Source organism: Schistocerca cancellata, chromosome 3 (assembly GCF_023864275.1).
Source record: "Schistocerca cancellata isolate TAMUIC-IGC-003103 chromosome 3, iqSchCanc2.1, whole genome shotgun sequence".
NCBI lineage: Eukaryota > Metazoa > Arthropoda > Insecta > Orthoptera > Acrididae > Schistocerca > Schistocerca cancellata.
In genome coordinates, this window is record NC_064628.1 from 198624171 (window position 1) to 198644553 (window position 20383).

Consider the following 20383-nt stretch of genomic DNA (forward strand, 5'->3'; position numbering starts at 1 on the left):
ACAAATTGCGCGCCATTCTTACACGAAAGCAGACAAAAGGCTTGGAAGTAAAACTCACTTTAAATGTTGTTTGTAAACTAAACTGAAATCGTTATGTACATTAAAATCTATATATATAAAAATGAATGTATGTATGTTTGTCTACTATGCGCTCACAAACCATTCATCCGATTGCAATGAAACTTTGGTGAGTTGTTCTCAGAGTGCCCGAAAAGAGTAATGGACAATGTTTCAACAGTTAGGTCATTGTAGCATGTGTAGCGCAATTGATTAAATAGAGGCTTGTCATGCAGCAGACCCGGGTTCGATTACCACTGCTTGCAATTTTTTTTTTTTTTTTCTTTTTCATTCTCCGCAATGTTAAACTATTAATTATAAAATTAAAATATACTTAAACAGGTCTTATAGTATAACATAACTGTCAATCTCTATATATAAAAATGAATGAATGTATGTATGTATGTCTGCCCTCTGTGCATTTCCATCTCAGGTATTTTGCTCGCGGAAATGGAAACTCACCTTTTCTTGCCAGGCATTTGTGGTGGTACGCCACGATGATTCTTGGAAAACTGTTTGAATCTTCCAATGCTACGCATGCTTTGTCCTGTGTATGTAGCAGCTCTCACTGAAGATTTGTAAATGAGGTGAAGCAATTTTTTCTGCTCCCTTTCCCTTTCGCAGCATTCAATCACACGCAATATAATTTTGCGAGCATCGCTAAGTAATACTGGTTTCCTTCTAACTGTAGCCCTACCGGTAGGGGTTGTTGGCGACTCCCGAGATGGGCCAGCAACTACCTCTTCACTCATTTTGATAATGTTTAGCACAGCTGCACAATAAAAACACGCAGAACAGTACAGTGCAAAACAATAACGAAGCAGACGACAATGGCTACCTTGTACAACACAGTCAGCTACGTAATGTTGGCAGCAGTCGAAACTGCGTGCCTACCGAAGCCTCCCAACGTTTACCGACTTCTACAGATTCAGGACTAGGGAGAGGTATGCCATCTAAAAGTTTACACACTGTACATGGATTGGGGAGTGAGTCATTGCCTTGTCCTTGAAAGCCCTCTGACAGGAAACTGTGTTTCCTTATTCAGTTCATTGTGACAGCTGGTTGTGTGTGGGTTTGTTAGGGCTCGTTGCCGGACTCTGTCTCCGGGAAAGTGGACATAAAAACGGAGCAACAAGTTTGTATGAAATTTTGTTTTAAAACTTTGAAATCAGCTTCTGAGACATACGAATTAAAAACAGCTTTTGAAGATAATTGTATGAGCCAGTCATATGTTTTTGTCTGGTTCAACAGATTTAAAAATGGCCGTGAATCATTTGAAGATGGACCATGGTCCAGCTGTCCTTCCACCTCAAAAACGAATGAAAATGTTGTGAAAGTTCATGATTTAGTGCGCTCTGATCATAGAATTACAATTAGGGAGATGGCTGATGAACTTAATTTAAGTTTCTATGCAGTTCAGTCAATTTTAACTGAAAATGTGAACTTGTGTCGAGTGTCTGCAAAATTCATTCGAAAAGTGTTGTCAAGTGACCAGAGACAATACCGACTTGAAGTGTGCCAAGATCTGACTAACTGGACTAAAAATGACTCAGATTTGTTAAATAGGGTAATTACAGGTGATGAATTGTGGGTATATGGATATGATTCTGAAACCAAAGTGCAGTCTTTGCAGTGGAAGACTCCAGGTTCACCACGACCAAAAAAAGCATGGCAAAGTCGGTTGAAAGTGAAGACTACGTTGGTGATTTTTTTCGATTCTACCGGTATTGTGCATCATGTATTTACCCCTGGAGGACAGACAATTAACCAGGAATACTACAAATGTGTCCTTGAGTGTTTGCACAAAAAGGTGCGGAAGAAAAGGCCTGCATTGTGGAGAGAGAGGAGTAGGGTGCTTCGGCTCATCATGCCATCTCCATCATTGAATTTTTTACCAAATTCAAAATTCCTGTGCTTCCACAACCAACATATTCCCCTTATTTGGCCACTGCGGACTTCTACCTGTTTCCTAAACTGATTTTTCACTGAAAGGGAAGTGATTTGACTTGATTGAAAACATCCAGGCAAATACGGAGAGCGTCCTTAATACACTTCAGGAAAAAAATTTCCAGGGATGTTTCCAAAAGTGGAAACACTGTTGGAGTTGGTGTGTTCAGTCAGAAGGGTACTATTATGAAGGAGATGCGTCACAGTAGCATGTATCACCATTGTACAATTAAAAGCCCATTCTTAAAACTTTCCAATCACACCTTGTATATACTGTATACTTGCATCGGTAGAGGTGTACCAGCATTCCCAAAAACATGAGAAACCTTCACCTGGAAAATTTTTTACGTTTTTTAACATGATTTCTGGTGTTTATAATAAAAAGAATTTGGTTAACAGGAGTTTTTTTATTTATTATTTTATGATATAAAATGATTACATATATTTTACACATAATTCACTTTAGAGGGGTAACCCTGCGAGCACTGAGGTACACAGAGTCCTATGTCACAGTCTTTGCACCACCATCTGCTTTCTTTTCTTGTCCGCTTGCTGGTTTCTTTCTTCCCTTTATTAGAGCAAACTGTGCAATAATGCATAGAATTTACTTTGTTGGCAGTGGGAGGTACATTTTGTGGAAAGTGACGGCCAAAATTTCTGTCCAGTCTAGTGCTTGGTGTTGGTTCTAAAGATCAAAAGTCTCCTACTGTTACTACCAATTTCAAGCTAACTTTTCTTATGAAGTCCACAAGAGAGAGTTTCTGTTTGCTGACCTTTTTGTACAAAATAAAACTGTTCATGACAGACATTACAAAAATATGGAAGAAAAGTTTTTTTCCACCACTTCATTACTTTTTGCATGAATGGGCAGTAATTGCACAGGTGATCCACACGATCTACACCAGTCTTGTTCATGTTATAGTCAATTACGTCTGCTTTCATTACTGATGTAATACCACCTTTTGAACATACTGGAATGTATTTGGTGGTAACTTGATGTTTTGTGTATAGACAGTATACATCATGTTTATTTTTCCACTTCAGCTCTAGAATGGGCCCATTCCTACAAAATATTTCATTTTGCTTCGATTTCTTTGTTTTGAAGCTTATTGCTAAGCTTTTTCTGTTTTCCATTACAGTTCCAACAGCTAATTTATTTTTCTCCCACAATATCTTCAGTAGGAGAACACTAGTGTAATATCTGTCCATGTAAATTCAATGGCCTTTACCATAATATGGAGGACAGAGTCTATCTACTAACTCTGGAATATGGTTGTCAGTCCTCCTTACTGACCCAGTGTAAACATTGCAGTTCAGGAGATAGCCTGTTGCAGCATCAGCAAGTGCATAAAGCTTCATGCCATATTTATTGGGTTTGTTTTTCATGTAAACCCTGAAGCAACACATCCATGAAATGGACAAATAGCTTCATATATAGTCAAATTTTCAAATGGCATGAAACTGGATCTACATTTGTCGACAAAAAAATCGAACAGAGGTTTAATTTAAAGAAGAGAATGTGGTTTTCCTCTGCTTTTTTTATGTACATTGAGTTATCATTGGCATGCAGCATGAATATAATATTGGAAAACCTGACCTGGCTCAACAATCGACTCGCAAAGCCCGTTTGTAAAATTGGATCAGTTGACCAATAGTCAATTAGCTTTGGTAACTTCATGACACACATATGCAGAAATGTTGCAAAATTATATTGTGTAGTTTATTGGATCCCATTTGTGCCACATAGAGTTCTTTTTTATTTCATTTTGCTGTTTCATTGTGGCAATTTTTGTACCTGCGTATCTGTTTGTCTCAGTCTTTATGTTTTGGATAACACCGCGACTAAAAAAGTTCAAAATACAGTTGTAAACATCAGCTCCTGTTCACAAACAAGCGGCTCCAGGTACTGAGATACTGGAAGCTGAGGCAGTGCGCCGTGTTCCTGACAGTCTTAGCACTGTGTTGAGTAAGACCTACAGTTCCATTTGTTGCTGTAACATTTGTTGATCATTGCAGCTCCTCATCTAATGGAAAACTATAATTAAAATTAAATAAAAAGAAAAAAAAGTGTTTTCTTTACAAATTCTCCATATACATTAGCATCAAAATTGAGGAGGAGAGAAAGCTATTACTTGATTCATCACTTGAACCACTTTCTCACTCGTATTTACTTTCCTCATCACTGACATCAGTACCAAAGTCAGTTTCTCTGAATAAAATGTCCAGAACTTCACTTTCCCAGAAGTCCCTGTCATTTTTGCTCAGTATGCAAATTTACGATTGTGCGACAAGTGAAAATGTCGTCAAAGAACCGATCACTACACTGACAGATATTCTACTCATGCAAGTGATACACAGAACTCATCGACTACTGTTGCATCTAGTGGACAAAATATGAACAACTGCAGTTATCTCACAGCCGCGAGCCTTGTGCAATGAAAAACACCTTTTAGTGACCACAAAAGCAGTGCCTGTACGGGATGCGGGTGCCGTCCACACGGCCGAAACATGTGCGCCCATTAGGCGTACGGGAAAAGTGTTGAATGTGTCAAGTGATACATAGTGTATACAAAATGTTACATGCAGATTTTTCAGTATTTCAGGTACTATTTACAAATACAGCAGGAATACTATATAAGTGAACAGTACAGATAGCATTTAGTTCATTTTTCAGTAGCTTCTGAGGTGTGTTGTGGTTGCCAAGTCAGAAAACTGGTTTGATTTAATGTGGCTCTTTGGACTAGTCTATCCTGCTCAACTCTCCATATCTCAGCTTTACTATTACAACATTCATCTTTACCATTTCAGAAGACAAGCATTAATCACCCTCTCCCGCCTCCCCCCCCTCCCATCTCCCCTGCCCCTCTCCCACCTGCCCCACCCTGCCCCTGCCAAATGTGCATCACCCAGTCAACCACAAGGTCGTTGTCTGGCCCCCTTTCAGATTTGCTCTCACCAATATGCCTTTCACTTACATTTTCGGAATAGTTTGCCTTTTAAATATCACATAATGTGGTAGTGCACACGCGCCCATGCTAATATGCTCACACCATCATTGTATGCATTTGCTTCTCATTTCTGCTAGTTTGTATCATGATGCTGAATTGACCTTACCTTTTTATGGTATTGTCAAGCAGCATCTCAAAATATACTGGTGTTTGATCCGCATTACCGATTTGCAATAATGTATAGGAATGTTCATGGTGCACATTTTGTCGCATAGTGATGAAAATTCACGACTGTATCCTTGTAATCAATTGAAAGCCATTGAATAATGATTGTTTTGTTCTAGAAGCCTAATACTTTCTAATGAAAAATCTTGATAGCCAGCCCAGGCTAACTTTGAAACTGGTAATGCCTCATTCTTTGGCTAAAGCCAATGTTTTGAGAGTTTAAACATTTCACTAGTCACTGCACATTTATGACGTTGCTTCTCATCTACATAATCATACAGCCTTTTTCAAAGTCCAGATGATTTGCGTTTCAGCTGGGAAATGCTCAGCTATTACCAATTGCTTCTTGAAGCTAGGTTTTTTTGCAAATACAACCCTCACTCTCATCGTATTTTCTTCCCACTGTACTGTTTCCAGTGGTCTTTGGTTCTTCAATAATTTTAACTTTTTCTTTAGCTGTGTATGAACAATAACGAGAACTTGTAGCCCTAATTAATAAGTTAACACTCTGTTAACACTTCACTTGTAACAAGCGATTGACAAGTCTCAGATTGAGGCCACAACAATTCTATAGTAGTATAATAGGATCTAATGTTGGAGGCAAAGCAGTACAACATTATTTCAATTAATCTGCATACCTCAGTTTTTTGTCCTTAAATTTGGAGAAAAAATATGTACGGATTATTCAAATATGTATGGCATTTGAGCTTCTCTTGGAGAATACTGTGAACACCACAGTAAAATGCTTTTGATACATCACAGAAAATACCATTTGGCAATATTTTGTCATTTAAATTTTTTATATTGTGATTTGTGTGCGGAAAAATAGCATGTCCTATGGAGTGACCTTTTTGAAGTCCAAATTGAGACTAAGTATCTTATACACAAAAAGATGACACTGTATTTAGCTTGTGAGAGGAAATGCCCATCATATTGTGCCCAGTCACTTGACTTTCATACAAGTCTGAAGATGATATCTGTAATGACATAGAGCTGTATTATAAGCAGAAATCATCAGTGTATAGTAGCGCCAATGAGACTAAGTTCCACAGCATTTACAATATTGTTTATTGCTATAGCAAAATTGGCAGTAATTGCTACTAATCACTGTACCCCTGCCACTCCCCTCACACCCTACGTTCCCTTTTTCTTGTGCTTATTTGGATTTGAAGCAGTGTACAATAAAATTCCTCCATAAAAATTAGCATGCAGCTGTGAAAACCTCATTTGTGTAATGTGGATAACATATGGTAATGCCATATTGTATTGTATGCTCTTTGAAGTTCAAAGAATACAACAATAAGATGTCAGTGGTGTGCAGAAGCATTGTGGAGTGCTGGTTCTAGGGTAAAAGCGGTGGACCGTGTTTCTCGGAAATGACATTGGGATTGAGGAAGAAGTTTTTTAGATTCCAAGCAACAATGAAGTTGATTATTAACCATTATTTCCAACATTTTGTATTAGCTGGCTGACCTCTCAACATAACTTAAAGTGGTCTTGAAAAACCATATTAAAAGGGGGCATTATAAGATTCTAGATGGTGACAGCAAAATGATAAAGAGCTGTATTCTACTGTGCATCACTGATTTGTAAAGATCTGCTTGTAACTGCTGGATGCAGACATTTCTGTAAAGTGTGCAACTGCATATTCAGAAATATTTAGGAGGTATGTGCTAATGTCTCCCTTAGCACTGGTGCTAGAGATTTCTGTAGAAGAAAGATGGCCACAAATGCCCATATTTGAGAAGATTGGGGGTGGTGGGAGGGGTTTCCATCCTAGATGAGATGTGTTGCCTCAAAAATTATTTTCTTCATTTTTTAATTAAAAACCTTTCTTTCACATGGAGTTGTTTAAATGAAACTAAATTGTTCGCTTGTGGATAGTGTTCATTGCGTTGGAGCACTTATCTACATTCTGTAATAGCCTCTGCTATTTCTTGAAACTGAAGTTAGTATTATATGAAAGCTATTATTACTGTTGTTAATTTAAACTTTCTTTAGATCACCAAACAAATTTCATTTAGGTGCACAATGTAAGACAACATGCTTCTAATAAGTGGGAAACAGTTTTGAGAAATTGCTATGCCCGGCTAAAACTGTACCATCATTTTACACTGTTTTATAAAGTTAAACAGTTTAAAAATTCAGGTTTTAATAAAAACATGAAATATTTTGAATTTTTAATCCAGGTGGACTGCTCGAGACATTGGTGGTGGAGATCCGGAGCGTATGGCTGCACCACGAGTAGAGGAGTATGTGCGCAAGCTGTTCGAAGGAAATACACAGATATGTATTGAGACAGTGAGTGATGAAAGTGTTCTGTGTCAAGAGTATCCACTGTTCGCCGCTGTCAATAGAGCAGCAAGTGGTGAGTTGATGTATTTGTATTTATACATCTAATTTAAAGAAGGGGCTATGATATATACACATAGTTTATGGAACTTCCAAGCAGTAAAGTATAGATGTTAAAATGAATGAAACCTTGTTAATCCACTATAGCTGTATTTATTGATGTCTTTATAGACTGACACTACTAGTTTTGCGACATTTTTAGTTGCATCTTCTGACACATCTCTGTATAAAAAATTAACAATACTATTATTATAGTGAAAATGTCTTTATGTAGTCAGAATAAATTATTTGTGAATTGAATAATTTAAAAAAAAAAAACCCATGAGATTAGAATTGGATTAACCAATATGCTTAACCCTCAAGTGGGCACGCCTGTTTATAAAGTGCGCCAACCAAAAATAAAATGATTTTGTGTGGTTCCAGTTTTGTTTCACAACTGCAAACCCATACCTATTCCTTCAGTATTGCTTCAGGTAACACAGCAATAAATTGTGTTGTCGTACGTCCAAGTAATCAGCAGCAGTATAAAATACAAAGCGAGCTACGCGGGAAAAAACTTTATGATCAGTTAAAAAAAATGACCCCAGTTACAAACTAGCAACATAATCCCACATTGAGGCAGTTGTCTACGAGATAATTAGTGATCGAATAAGCAACTGACTGAGATCTGATGCAACTGAACTGCTTAATGCTTTGAATGCGTTATTACTGTCTCTTTAACATCTGTCCTTGACAAAAGAGAGTTATAGTGAAAATTTATTTCATCATTGTTTAATACAACAGTAGTTTAGCTTATATTATGTAAGTTTATTTTCTCCTTGTTTAAATAAACTAAGATTAAACTGTGATTTATCATACTTGACTTAACTTGGTAACATAAGGAAACCTGTTCTATACATGTGTACAAAGTGCGCCGCGCGTCCGCTCGTGTTATGAAAAATGGTGCGCCCGCTCGAGGGTTAAATTTATACATAAAGTGGTTGTGTTATGAATCTATGATCAGGGGCTACTGTTGCATAATGATTTTGAACATATACTGGTGTGTTGTAGACTTACTTACATTGCCTGTTACATTTAGCTGTTGTAGTTCACTATTGACAAGGTATAATGGTCGACACTGACCCACAGTATCCTCAGCAATTGCAGAAGTTCAAATTACGTGACCACCTTTCATGTCAAGGTAAAAACAAGCGATTTATTCACCCAAAAATTAGTTAAACTAACCTTAAAACCAATCCCGTTGAATATAAAATGTGCAGATGCCCTGTACAATTGAGAACATTACTGTTTTAACTTGTAAATGTTTCATACAGATAATGTGAGTGGCCCTATAATAAAGCTTCTATTGTAAGGTGGTAACTATAATGGATAAAGTGCTATTCACAGCTCAGATCAGGTTTAATACTGCAGCCAGCATAAACGTACAGAAGTGAACTTACTGATTGCTGGTGCTGTGGTTAGAAACCAGTACACCACCTTAATCAATGAAAACGGTTGGAACATCTGTCCCATAATGTCAGTATGTAGACCATGTCTAACTAATGGGCTGTCATGAGGGTGCAGCGTCATGCACAAGCCACAAGAATTGAGCAGACTGACCAGCAGTCTGGAAGGGCACTATGCACGAGGTGCTGGAGTCTCACTGAGTGAGGTGGTGCAGTGGTTAGCACACTGGATTCGCATTCAGGATTATGACTGTTCAAACCCATGTTCGACCATCCATATTTGGGTTTTTCTGTGATCTTCCTAAGTCTCTCCAGGCAAATGCCAGGATGGTTCCTTCAAAAGAGTACAATCAATTTCCTTCCCTTTCCTTGACACAGTCCGAGCTTGTGCTCCATCTCTAATGAGCTTGATGTCGACAGGACATTAAACCCAATCTTTCTTCCTTTAAGACCAGTCTTCTGTATAACACAATCAAAATACCTTAAGCTATAGAACCTCCTAATTTACTGGTTGTAAGTAATCATAGTTTGCTAATATTCAGTTGTTTGAGCTCTGTATAACTGTTAAACGAATAGTCTGGTGATTGCGCGATGGGCCTTTTAATGTGTTTTTCTTCCACTGCATTTAAAATATTACCCTTACCTTCTTTATGTGGTATTTCTAACTTATTTTGAGGACTTCTAATAGAATGTTGGTCGTCTCATAGATGTGTAGTTAATCCAGATCTGGAGCTATTTCCATTGTGATGTTTTTTGAATCATGTATCAAATACTCTGCCTATTCATCCTATGTAGTGTTTTGGACATTTGTTACATGTAATAGAGTAAATACCTGCATTTTTATATGGACTACTAGTTGGTTGATTGCAGTGGCTGTATCTGGTTCCTTCGGTCAGTGGAACAAAAAAAGCTGGAGCTGTTTTGCTCTTTGTCAGTTGTTTATCTATCGTTTCAGAGAAGAAGCTGGAGTAAGGGAGATGATGGGAAATTCTTGTTACTTTTGTTGTGTTGCATTTGTGTTAACATAGTGAAAAAAACCTTTTCAAATTGAGGATATCTCCTTCTTTTTCATTATTTCTGTATCTGTTTTATGGACAAAGTGCAAGTCATTACCATTTGAAGTATGATACATTGTATTAACCTTATATTCATGATCTGATGCTTGAGTTGATAAGGAAATATTATGGAAGTGCTGAAGCAATGAATGAAAAACTGCCTTCTTATGTTTTAAGTGATGATTTGGAGAAAAATAAATAACCGTGTCCGTGGTTGAGGATTCACAGTAAGCGTCAAATTGAAAAGTACTATAACATGAAGTAGAGAGGATATTGACTGCAGACTGGCAATAGTAAAAAAATCATTTTTGAAAAATAGAAATTTGTTAAAACCGAAAATCAGTTTAAAGTATTAGGAGGTCTTTTCTAAAGGTAATTGGCTGTAATATAGATTTGTATGGAAGTGAAACATGGATGAGAAACTATTCAGACAAGAAAAGAATAGGAACCTTTCAATGTAGTGTTACAGGAATTTGGGGAACACTTACCCAGATGGGCTGTAGACAAGGCAGACTGGGAAGCCTTCACCTCTGCTGTCACCATTGACTCTCCCCCATATGGTGCCATCAATGTGACAGTTGACCAGGTCACCACTGCGGTCATTTCTGTGGCGGAAAATGCGATCCCTCGTTCTCTAGGGTGCCCCCAGCGAAAGTCAGTCCCGTGGTGGTTGCTGGAAGTCGCTGAGGTCATTAAAGAGCGTCAGCGAGCTCTACAGCAACATAAGTGTTACCTTTGCCTAAAGCACTTAATATCATTTAAACGGCTCCGTGCTCGCGTTCGCCAGCTTATAAAAAGATGGAAACAGGAGTGTTGGGAGAGGTATGTCTTGACCATTGGAATCCATACATCACCTTCCCAAGTCTGGATCTAGATCAAACGTCTTATCGGGTTCCAGACCCCAACGGGTATCCCTGGTATTCACATCAATGGCGTGTTGTCTACCGATGCAAATACAGTTGCCGAGCACTTTGCAGAGCACTGTGCCTCTGCGTCGGAGAATTAATCCCCAGCCTTTGGTGTCCTCAAATGGTGGATGGATGGGAGGGTTCTCGCGTTCACTACGCGCCACAATGAACCCATAACGCTCCATTTACAGAGTGGGAGCTGCTCAGCACCCTTGCACGCTGCCCCAACACAGCTCCTGTGCCAGATTGGATCCACAGTCAGATGATTAAATATCTCTCACCTGACTGCAAGCGGCATCTCCTCGTCGTCTTCAACTGGATCTGGTGTGACGACGTCTTTCCATCACAATGATGTGAGAGCACCATCATTCCGGTGCTCAAACCTGGTAAGAACCTGCTTGATGTGGATAGCTATTGGCCCATTAGCCTCACCAACGTTCTTTGTAAGCTGCTGGAACGTATGGTGTGTCAGTGGTTGAGTTGGGTCCTGGAGTCATGTAGCCTCCTGGCCCCGTGTCAGGGCAGCTTCTGCCAGGATCACTCTACCACTGAGAATCTAGTGTCCCACGAGTCTGCCATCCGAACTGCCTTTTCCATATGCCAACATGGTTGCCGTCTTTTTTGACTTATATAATAAAGCATATGACATGGCCTGGCGACATCATATCCTTGCCACATTGTATGAGTGGGGTCTCCGGGGCCCGCTCTCGATTTTTATCCAAAACTTCCTGTCGCTTTGTTCTTTCCGTGTCCAAGTTGGTGCCTCCCTTAGTTCCCCCCATATCCAGGAGAATGGCGTCCAGCAGGCCTCTGTATTGAGTGTCTGTCTCTTTTTAGTGGTCATTAATGGTCTAGCAGCAGCTGTAGGGCCCTCAGTCTCACCATCTCTGTATGCAGATGATTTCTGCATTTCATACTGTTGCTCGAGTACTGGTGTTGCTGAGCAGCACCTACAGGGAGCCATCCACAAGGCGCAGTCATGGGCTCTAGCCCACGGCTTCCAGTTTTCAGCCACAAAGTCGTGTGTCATGCACTTCTGTCAATGTTGTACCATTCATCCAGACTCAGAACTTGACCTTCATGATGATCCCCTCACTGTAGTGGAGACATGTCGATTCTTAGGACTGGTTTTTGACACTCAATTGACTTGGCTTCCTCATCTTTGTCAGCTTAACTGGAAGTGCTGGCTGTGCCTCAATGCCCTCCGTTGCCTGAACAACACCAATTGGGGTTTCAATCGCTCCACGCTGCTGTGGCTCTACAGAGCCCTTGTCCAATACTGAATTGACCATGGGAGTGTGGGTTATGGTTTGGCAGTGCCCCTCAGCGTTGCAATTACTTGACCCTGTGCACCACTGTGGGATTCAACTAGCAACAGGAGCTTTTAGGCAGATTCCGGTGACCAGCATACTGGTGGAGGCTGGGCTTCCTCCATTGCAGATCAGACTTGCACAACTGCTCACCAGTTATGCTGCACACATTCTTAGTTCTCCTGAGCATCTGAATTACCATCTCATTCTTCCGCTCGCAGCAGTCCATCTCCCGCGTCGGCAGCCCAGGTCGGGTCTAACGATTGCGGTTTCTCCCCGAACTGGAGTCCTTCCCTTTACCACCTTTACTTGCAGTCCGTTCATGTATGCTTCCATGGTGTGCACCTTGACCACAGCTTTGTCTGGACCTTTTGCATGGCCCTAAGTACTCCGTTAACCCCGCTGCTCTCCGCTGTCACTTCCTCTAGATTCTTGACATGTTCCGAGGCTCTGAGGTGGTTTACACCAACGGCTTGATGGCTGATGGTCATGTAGGCTTTGCGTATTTTCATGGAGGACATATTGAACAGCACTCCTTGCCAGATGGCTGAAGTGTTTTCATTGCAGAGCTGGCGGCCATGTCTCATGCTCTTGAGCACATCCGCTCATGCCCTGGCTCGTCATTTCTCCTGTGTACTGACTCATTGAGCAGCCTACAAGCTATTGACCAGTGCTAGCCTCGCCACCCTCTGGTAGTGTCCATCCAGGAGTCCATCTATGCCCTGGAATGGTCCCGTCGTTTGTTGGTGCTCGTGTGGACTTCACGACACGTCGGAATCCCAGGCAATGTACTTGCCGACAGGCTGGCCAAACTGGCAACACGGAAACCACTTCTGGAGATGGGCATCTCCGAAGCTGACTTGCACTCTGTCTTATGCTGCAGGGTTTCCTGGTTTTGGGAGATCGAATGACATAAAAGTACGCACAACAAACTGCGTGTCATTAAGGAGACTACGAACATGTGGAAGTCTTCCATGCAGTCCTCTTGCAGGGAATCAGTTGTCCTCTGCCAGCTCTGCATTGGCCATATATGGTTAATGCATAGTTACCTACTCCGTCACGAGGACCCACCTCTGTGTCGCTGTGGCTCCCAAATGATGGTCGTCCACCTCTTACTGGACTGCCCACTTTCAGCCGCTCATCGGTGGGCTTTTAACTTTTCCAGCTCCCTGCCTTTGGTGTTGAGCAATGATGCCTCAGCAGCAGCTTTAGTTTTACGTTTTATCCGTGAGAGTAGGTTTTATACTTGTATGTAGGTTTTAGTGCATGTCCTTTGTCCCTGTGTGTCCTCCACCCTAGAGTGCTTTCAGTGTGGAAGTTTTAATGTGTTGCAGAGTGGCTGGCTTTTTCTTTTTATTCTCGTGGTCGGCCAGCCACTGTAATCTGCTTTCTTGTTTTATTCTCTTCTGTTTCTAGTGTCTCTCTGTTGTTTTCTTGTCCTCTTTTGTCCCTTTTAGTGTTCGTTGCCTTTCCTTCGTTCATATGGTTTTTCCTTTCTTTCCATTTTGTATGATATGTCTCGTCTGTTTTATTCTCACACTTGTGGCATTGTTTTATTAGGAACAAGGAACCAATGACCTCATAGTTTGATCCCTTCCCCCCTCTTTTAAACCAGCCAACCAGATCGAACTGTAAGTGAAGTTCATCAGTTATTAGCACAAGAGAAAGCTAATGAACATACTTCAGTAACTTCCTCTTCAAATGGACTTCCACCTTCATCATCTTCATCTTTTCTGACATTAACAAATTTTAATTTGTGGAAAGGCTTTGATCATGAAGGGGGCAAAAACAACAGAAACTTGGATTCTAAGACTGTGGCTGTATTCGAAATGGACAAGCACTTTTCCAAGATGTTTCTCCTGAGGGATGCTGATTGTCTGTTATGGTGGGAACAAAGGAAACTTCGTTCCCGTATTTATATTCATTGGCCCTAAATAGGCTATGTGTAACAGTGAGTTCAGCATCTTGAGAGAGGATATTTTCGAAAGCAGGACAAACACCGACTGATAAAAGGAGTTGATTGGGGCCATCGGAAGTTTCATAAATTATATTTATCAATGCTAATGTTTAAGTTTGAATATATGTGTTCTACAAACTGTTAAAAGAAATAAAAATTTAAAATTTAATGAAATGAATTTATTTAAATAGCCCCTTGTACTATTTATGCATCTCAGATTCTGTTGGTATCCTTTGGAGGAATTACAGGGCAGTCTGACTACTTTGAGTTCATTCTAATCTCATTTCTGTTTGCTTGAGTCACCAACTTACCTTTTTTTTCTAAATAGCTCATGCCTTGAAAATGTCTGAGCCATTTGAGTTTAGAGAATGTAAAATATCTATTCAAATATTACAGTTTTTGCATTACCTGTAATACTTTTTTTGATGGAAATTACTGTGTGTCATGAAAGAAAGACATTTATGAATTATAATTTTAAAAAATTTCTTCTACAATTTTTATCCAATACTCTAAAAAACATAGTGCTTGTAGCATACAATACAACTTGCCAAGAGTTTATGGAGAAAATTTTCCATCGAAGAGGGCAAAGACCCTAAGAGAGACATTTCTGATATAAATTAATTGATCACTTTTGAGATATGAAATGCCACCGGAGCTAATAGTTGGACAATATACAAAAAAATCATTATTTATTTCTCTGTATCCACTCAATATTCGTATTTAATATAAAGGTACAGATAAAAAATCTACTCACCAAGTGGCGGAAGGGGAACACCCCCCCCCCCCCCCCCTCCACACACACACAAACAACAGGATTTAAATTTTTACAAGCTTTCAGAGCCAGTGGCTCCTTCTTCTGGCAGAAGAGTTGAAGGGGTAGAAGAGGGGTGAAGAAAAAGGACTGGAGAGGTTTAGGGAAAAGGGCTTAGTTCAGAAAAGGCACCCAGAACCCTGGGTCAGGGGAGACTTACCAGACAGAATGAGAAGGAAAGACTGATTTTTGGGGACTGCACCAGACAAGATATGAAATGAGTTAATAAGAGTGAAAAACTAAGTGCAATGTATGTAACATAGGTGGGAAAGGGACAGCAAAAAATAGACAAATCAGAAAATGAAAGATGCAGAAAATGAAGACGGAGTGAAGAAAGAAGTAGTTACTGTGAACAAATGCCTAGATGGAAGGAATTAACATAAATTAAGGCCAGGCGGGTGACAAGAACCAAGGACTTGTAGTGCTGGTTCCCACCTACAGAGTTCCAAGAAACTGGTGTCTCGGATAAGAATCCAGATGGCATGTGTGGTGAAACAGGCACTGAGATCATGACAGTCATGTTGTACATCACACTCTACAACAGGATATTGTATGTTGCCTGTATACATTCATGCCCATTCATCCTGACCGATAACTGGGTGGTAGTCATGCTGATGTGAAAGGCCGAACGATGTTTACATAACAGATGATATATATGGCGTGTCGTTTCACAAGTTGCTCTGCCTTTCATAGTATATGTTTTGCCAGTTACAGTGCTGGAATAGGTGGTGGTCGGAGGGTGCATAGGGCATGTCTTTCAGCCTACATGTACAGACATGGCCAAAGAAAATCTAGCTACAAAACCCATCCATCTGTGCGCTCCTTGAAATATAGAAGCCTCGTCGGTTGATTTTGGTGAAAGATTAACACTCTTACAAACTTTAAAAACAGATGGCCTAACTCTCCTCCTCCTAACGTAACGTCGACTCTGCATCGTGCCATAGGGTAGGGAGATGGGTGCAGAAGGAGCATAGGGTCTGACAAGGATATTGCGCAGATTTTAAGGGCGACAAGAAGCTATTTTAGATGTGATGGGCAAAATGTCAGGCAGAATGGATTTTAGAAAGTCATGGCCTTCTCGAAGTTTCTACAGACTTGGCATTCTAGGCAAATGTATTTGTTCAGACGCAGACTCTTTAGAGCAATACACCACCACTCTCACTTCAGTCTTCACTGGACGTAGTTATCAAAACTGCCTAGTTCAAAAGCAGATTTCCTGGGTCATCACATCCAATCCTGATACTGATGATCCCTCCAAAAAACATAATCAGATCACAACACTTGTCACCCATTACTATCCTGGTCTTGAATTTATCAATCAAATACTTCAATAAGGCGATGACTTCCTAAAATCATGCCTTGAAATGAGATCCGTTCTGTCTGAGAGTTTGCCCACCACACTTAGAATAGCTTTTCGTTACCCTCCCAATCTCCACATTATCCTTGTTTGACCCTATGCTCCTTCAGCACCCATCTCCCTACCCTGTGGCTCCTACGCCTGTGACCATGCCTGCTACCAGACATGCCCTATGCACCCTACCACCACCTCCTATTCCAGACCTGTAACTGGCAAAACATATACTATCAAAGGAAGAGCCATCTGTGAAACGACATGTTGTATACCAGCTGTTATGTAAACACCGTTCGGCCTTTTACACCGGCATGACTACCAGCCAGTTATCAGTCAGGATGAAAGGGCATAGACAGAGGTCGTATACAGGCAACACAATATCCTGTTGTAGAGCATGCTGTACAAGATGACAGTCAAGACATCGGTGCCTGTTTCATCACACATGCCATCTGAATTCTTATCCAAGACACTTTTTCTCAGAACTTCGCAGGTGGGAACTAGAACTACAACTTGTCCTTGGTTCTTGCCACCCACCTGGCCTTAATTTACGTTAATTCCTGCCATCTCGGCATTTGTTCACAGTAACTACTCCGTTCTTCACTCCACCTTAGTTTCCTACGTCTTTCATTTTCTGACTTGTCTATTTTTTGCTGTCTTAGCTTTCCAATCTTATTAACTCGTGCGTGATGTTTTAGTAGTAATCTGTGTTTCATATTTCCTTGTCTTCCACTTTTAAACTCTAACCCATCTGGTAAGCCTCCCTTGACCCAGGGTGCTGGATGACTTTTCTGAACTGCAACCCTTCCCCTAAACCTCTCCCGTCCTTTTCCTTCACCCCTCTTCGTTCTCCTTCAACTCTTCTGCCAGAAGAAGGAGCCACTGGCTCTGAAAGCTTCTAAAAATTTAAATCTTTTTGTGTGTTTGTTCCCGTGCCGCCGCTTGGTGAGTAATTTTTTATCTATCCATTCTTATTATACACTCCTGGAAATTGAAATAAGAACACCGTGAATTCATTGTCCCAGGAAGGGGAAACTTTATTGACACATTCCTGGGGTCAGATACATCACATGATCACACTGACAGAACCACAGGCACATAGACACAGGCAACAGAGCATGCACAATGTCGGCACTAGTACAGTGTATATCCACCTTTCGCAGCAATGCAGGCTGCTATTCTCCCATGGAGACGATCGTAGAGATGCTGGATGTAGTCCTGTGGAACGGCTTGCCATGCCATTTCCACCTGGCGCCTCAGTTGGACCAGCGTTCGTGCTGGATGTGCAGACCGCGTGAGACGACGCTTCATCCAGTCCCAAACATGCTCAATGGGGGACAGATCCGGAGATCTTGCTGGCCAGGGTAGTTGACTTACACCTTCTAGAGCACGTTGGGTGGCTCGGGATACATGCGGACGTGCATTGTCCTGTTGGAACAGCAAGTTCCCTTGCCGGTCTAGGAATGGTAGAACGATGGGTTTGATGACGGTTTGGATGTACCGTGCACTATTCAGTGTCCCCTCGACGATCACCAGTGGTGTACGGCCAGTGTAGGAGATCGCTCCCCACACCATGATGCCGGGTGTTGGCCCTGTGTGCCTCGGTCGTATGCAGTCCTGATTGTGGTGCTCACCTGCACGGCGCCAAACACGCATACGACCATCATTGGCACCAAGGCAGAAGCGACTCTCATCGCTGAGGACGACACGTCTCCATTCGTCCCTCCATTCACGCCTGTCGCGACACCACTGGAGGCGGGCTGCACGATGTTGGGGCATGAGCGGAAGACGGCCTAACGGTGTGCGGGACCGTAGCCCAGCTTCATGGAGACGGTTGCGAATGGTCCTCGCCGATACCCCAGGATCAACAGTGTCCCTAATTTGCTGGGATGTGGCGGTGCGGTCCCCTACGGCACTGCGTAGGATCCTACGGTCTTGGCGTGCATCCGTGCGTCGCTGCGGTCCGGTCCCAGGTCGACGGGCACGTGCACCTTCCGCCGACCACTGGCGACAACATCGATGTACTGTGGAGACCTCACGCCCCACGTGTTGAGCAATTCGGCGGTACGTCCACCCGGCCTCCCGCATGCCCACTATACGCCCTCGCTCAAAGTCCGTCAACTGCACATACGGTTCACGTCCACGCTGTCGCGGCATGCTACCAGTGTTAAAGACTGCGATGGAGCTCCGTATGCCACGGCAAACTGGCTGACACTGACGGCAGCGGTGCACAAATGCTGCGCAGCTAGCGCCATTCGACGGCCAACACCGCGGTTCCTGGTGTGTCCACTGTGCCGTGCGTGTGATCATTGCTTGTACAGCCCTCTCGCAGTGTCCGGAGCAAGTATGGTGGGTCTGACACACCGGTGTCAATGTGTTCTTTTTTCCATTTCCAGGAGTGTATTATCAATAATTGATTATTTTTGTTGCAATGTTCATAATTGTTATACGTACGTAGATTACTTTGATACTTATAAGGTATCCAAGGTCCACGATTATCTTCTTTGAAGTAAACCTTTCTGTCTTATTATTATGATTCTATTGTGACACATTATTGAAGTTAATATCCTAAAGTTATATCATTTTACAATGACATTTGACACGTCTTGAAGAAAATGAACCATAAGTTAGGAAATAAATCAGTAAAATATTTAGAAAAGATACTTTTGTCAAATACTAGTAACATTAAACTGATACCGAAAGTGAAAAATCTGAAGTAAGAAACAATTATATATGAGAATACTATTGTTTATAAACAAAATGAATGTCATAAATAGCCTTTAACTAATCCTTTTCAAAACTGATAAAGCAGAAAACAAATTTCAAGGCATAGCAGAATGCACACGGCATTCTGTTAAACAAAAAAATGCTCCAGGAAGCACTATGTTTAGCTATTGCTGATTACGTTAAGAAGACTGTGAAGGGAATCTGATTTCACAACAGCGAGGAAATGCCTCATATGCAACTCCATAACAATACTTCGATCCAAGGTAAAACAGTATTTTCATTGTTATGGAAGGCAGACCGTCTTACAATCAAATGAAGCCTACGCTCCATAATCGAGTGTCTCGTGTCATATTTTGTAAAGGAATCCCTGTATTATTTCACTGAAATCAGCCATATAAAGCTACAGTTGGCTAAATGGGAGGTTTTGCCAAATCAAGGAAATTACTTCTACAGGTGTGTGAGAATTATGTAATGAATAAAAACTCTGTATTCCAGTCTCCAGGGGGGAGGTAAGTGCACCCTCTGGGCGCCCTCCATCCTTTGGTCACCTATGCCATTAATTTTCAATTTTTATTAAGAACTATATACCATGGACAAATGAACAGTGAACAAGCAAAAATGAGTTGTTCCAAAACAGAACGATCACCAGTGAACTAGTTCCCAAGGATGAATGGGTTTGCCCATCTCTGATTGTAGATTACATAAAACAACAGCTGTAGGGGCAGCTAAACTACTCTGTGTAGAGGTTCTTTGTAACATGACTTGCACTGCGTTAGACCACTTAATGTGAAATGTATCTGCGAAGTCAGTCCCTCTTCACATTTAAACTCTAGATTTTAGTGTTGCTGCTTTGCCATTGTGTGATGTCTGTGAAAATTTATCTGTTTTCGTCATCTCTCTATTTTGTATGCCTCAATTGCTCCAGTCCAAATAACATTGCACGCCTCTAGATTGCTGTGTTGAGCTGCAGATGCTGCAGAAGAATTTGTGTGCCTGCCCTGTGACTCTCAGCTTCACTTGATTGAAGGAGGGGGTATCATGGGAGTCAGGATCCCCCCCTCCCTCCCCAGCCCCAATCCCCTCTTCTTACTTAAAACCTTTATATTTTTACATTTTCCAAGTTTCTCAGCTAACTTCTGGAGAATAAAGTAGGGTGAATGTCATGAAAATGGCAAGGAATTTTATAAAATTACTATCTGTATTTGACGAAGGGTAATTTTGCCTGCCCGGTTAGCTGTGCAATATAATACATTGCTTTCCGGGTGGGACTGGTACAAATCCGCCTGGTGGATT

The 20383-nt window shown here is 41.3% G+C and overlaps 1 protein-coding gene across 2 annotated transcripts in view; it reads left to right on the plus strand.

Annotated features, from left to right (window-relative positions):
• Positions 1–20383, plus strand: part of LOC126174817 (putative aminopeptidase W07G4.4) — a 78306-nt gene that overhangs the window by 23462 nt on the left and 34461 nt on the right. For both annotated transcript variants that reach the window (XM_049921194.1, XM_049921195.1), the window contains exon 6: positions 7367–7545. In XM_049921194.1, the coding sequence (XP_049777151.1) occupies positions 7367–7545 (179 nt within the window). The remainder of the gene's footprint in view (positions 1–7366; positions 7546–20383) is intronic.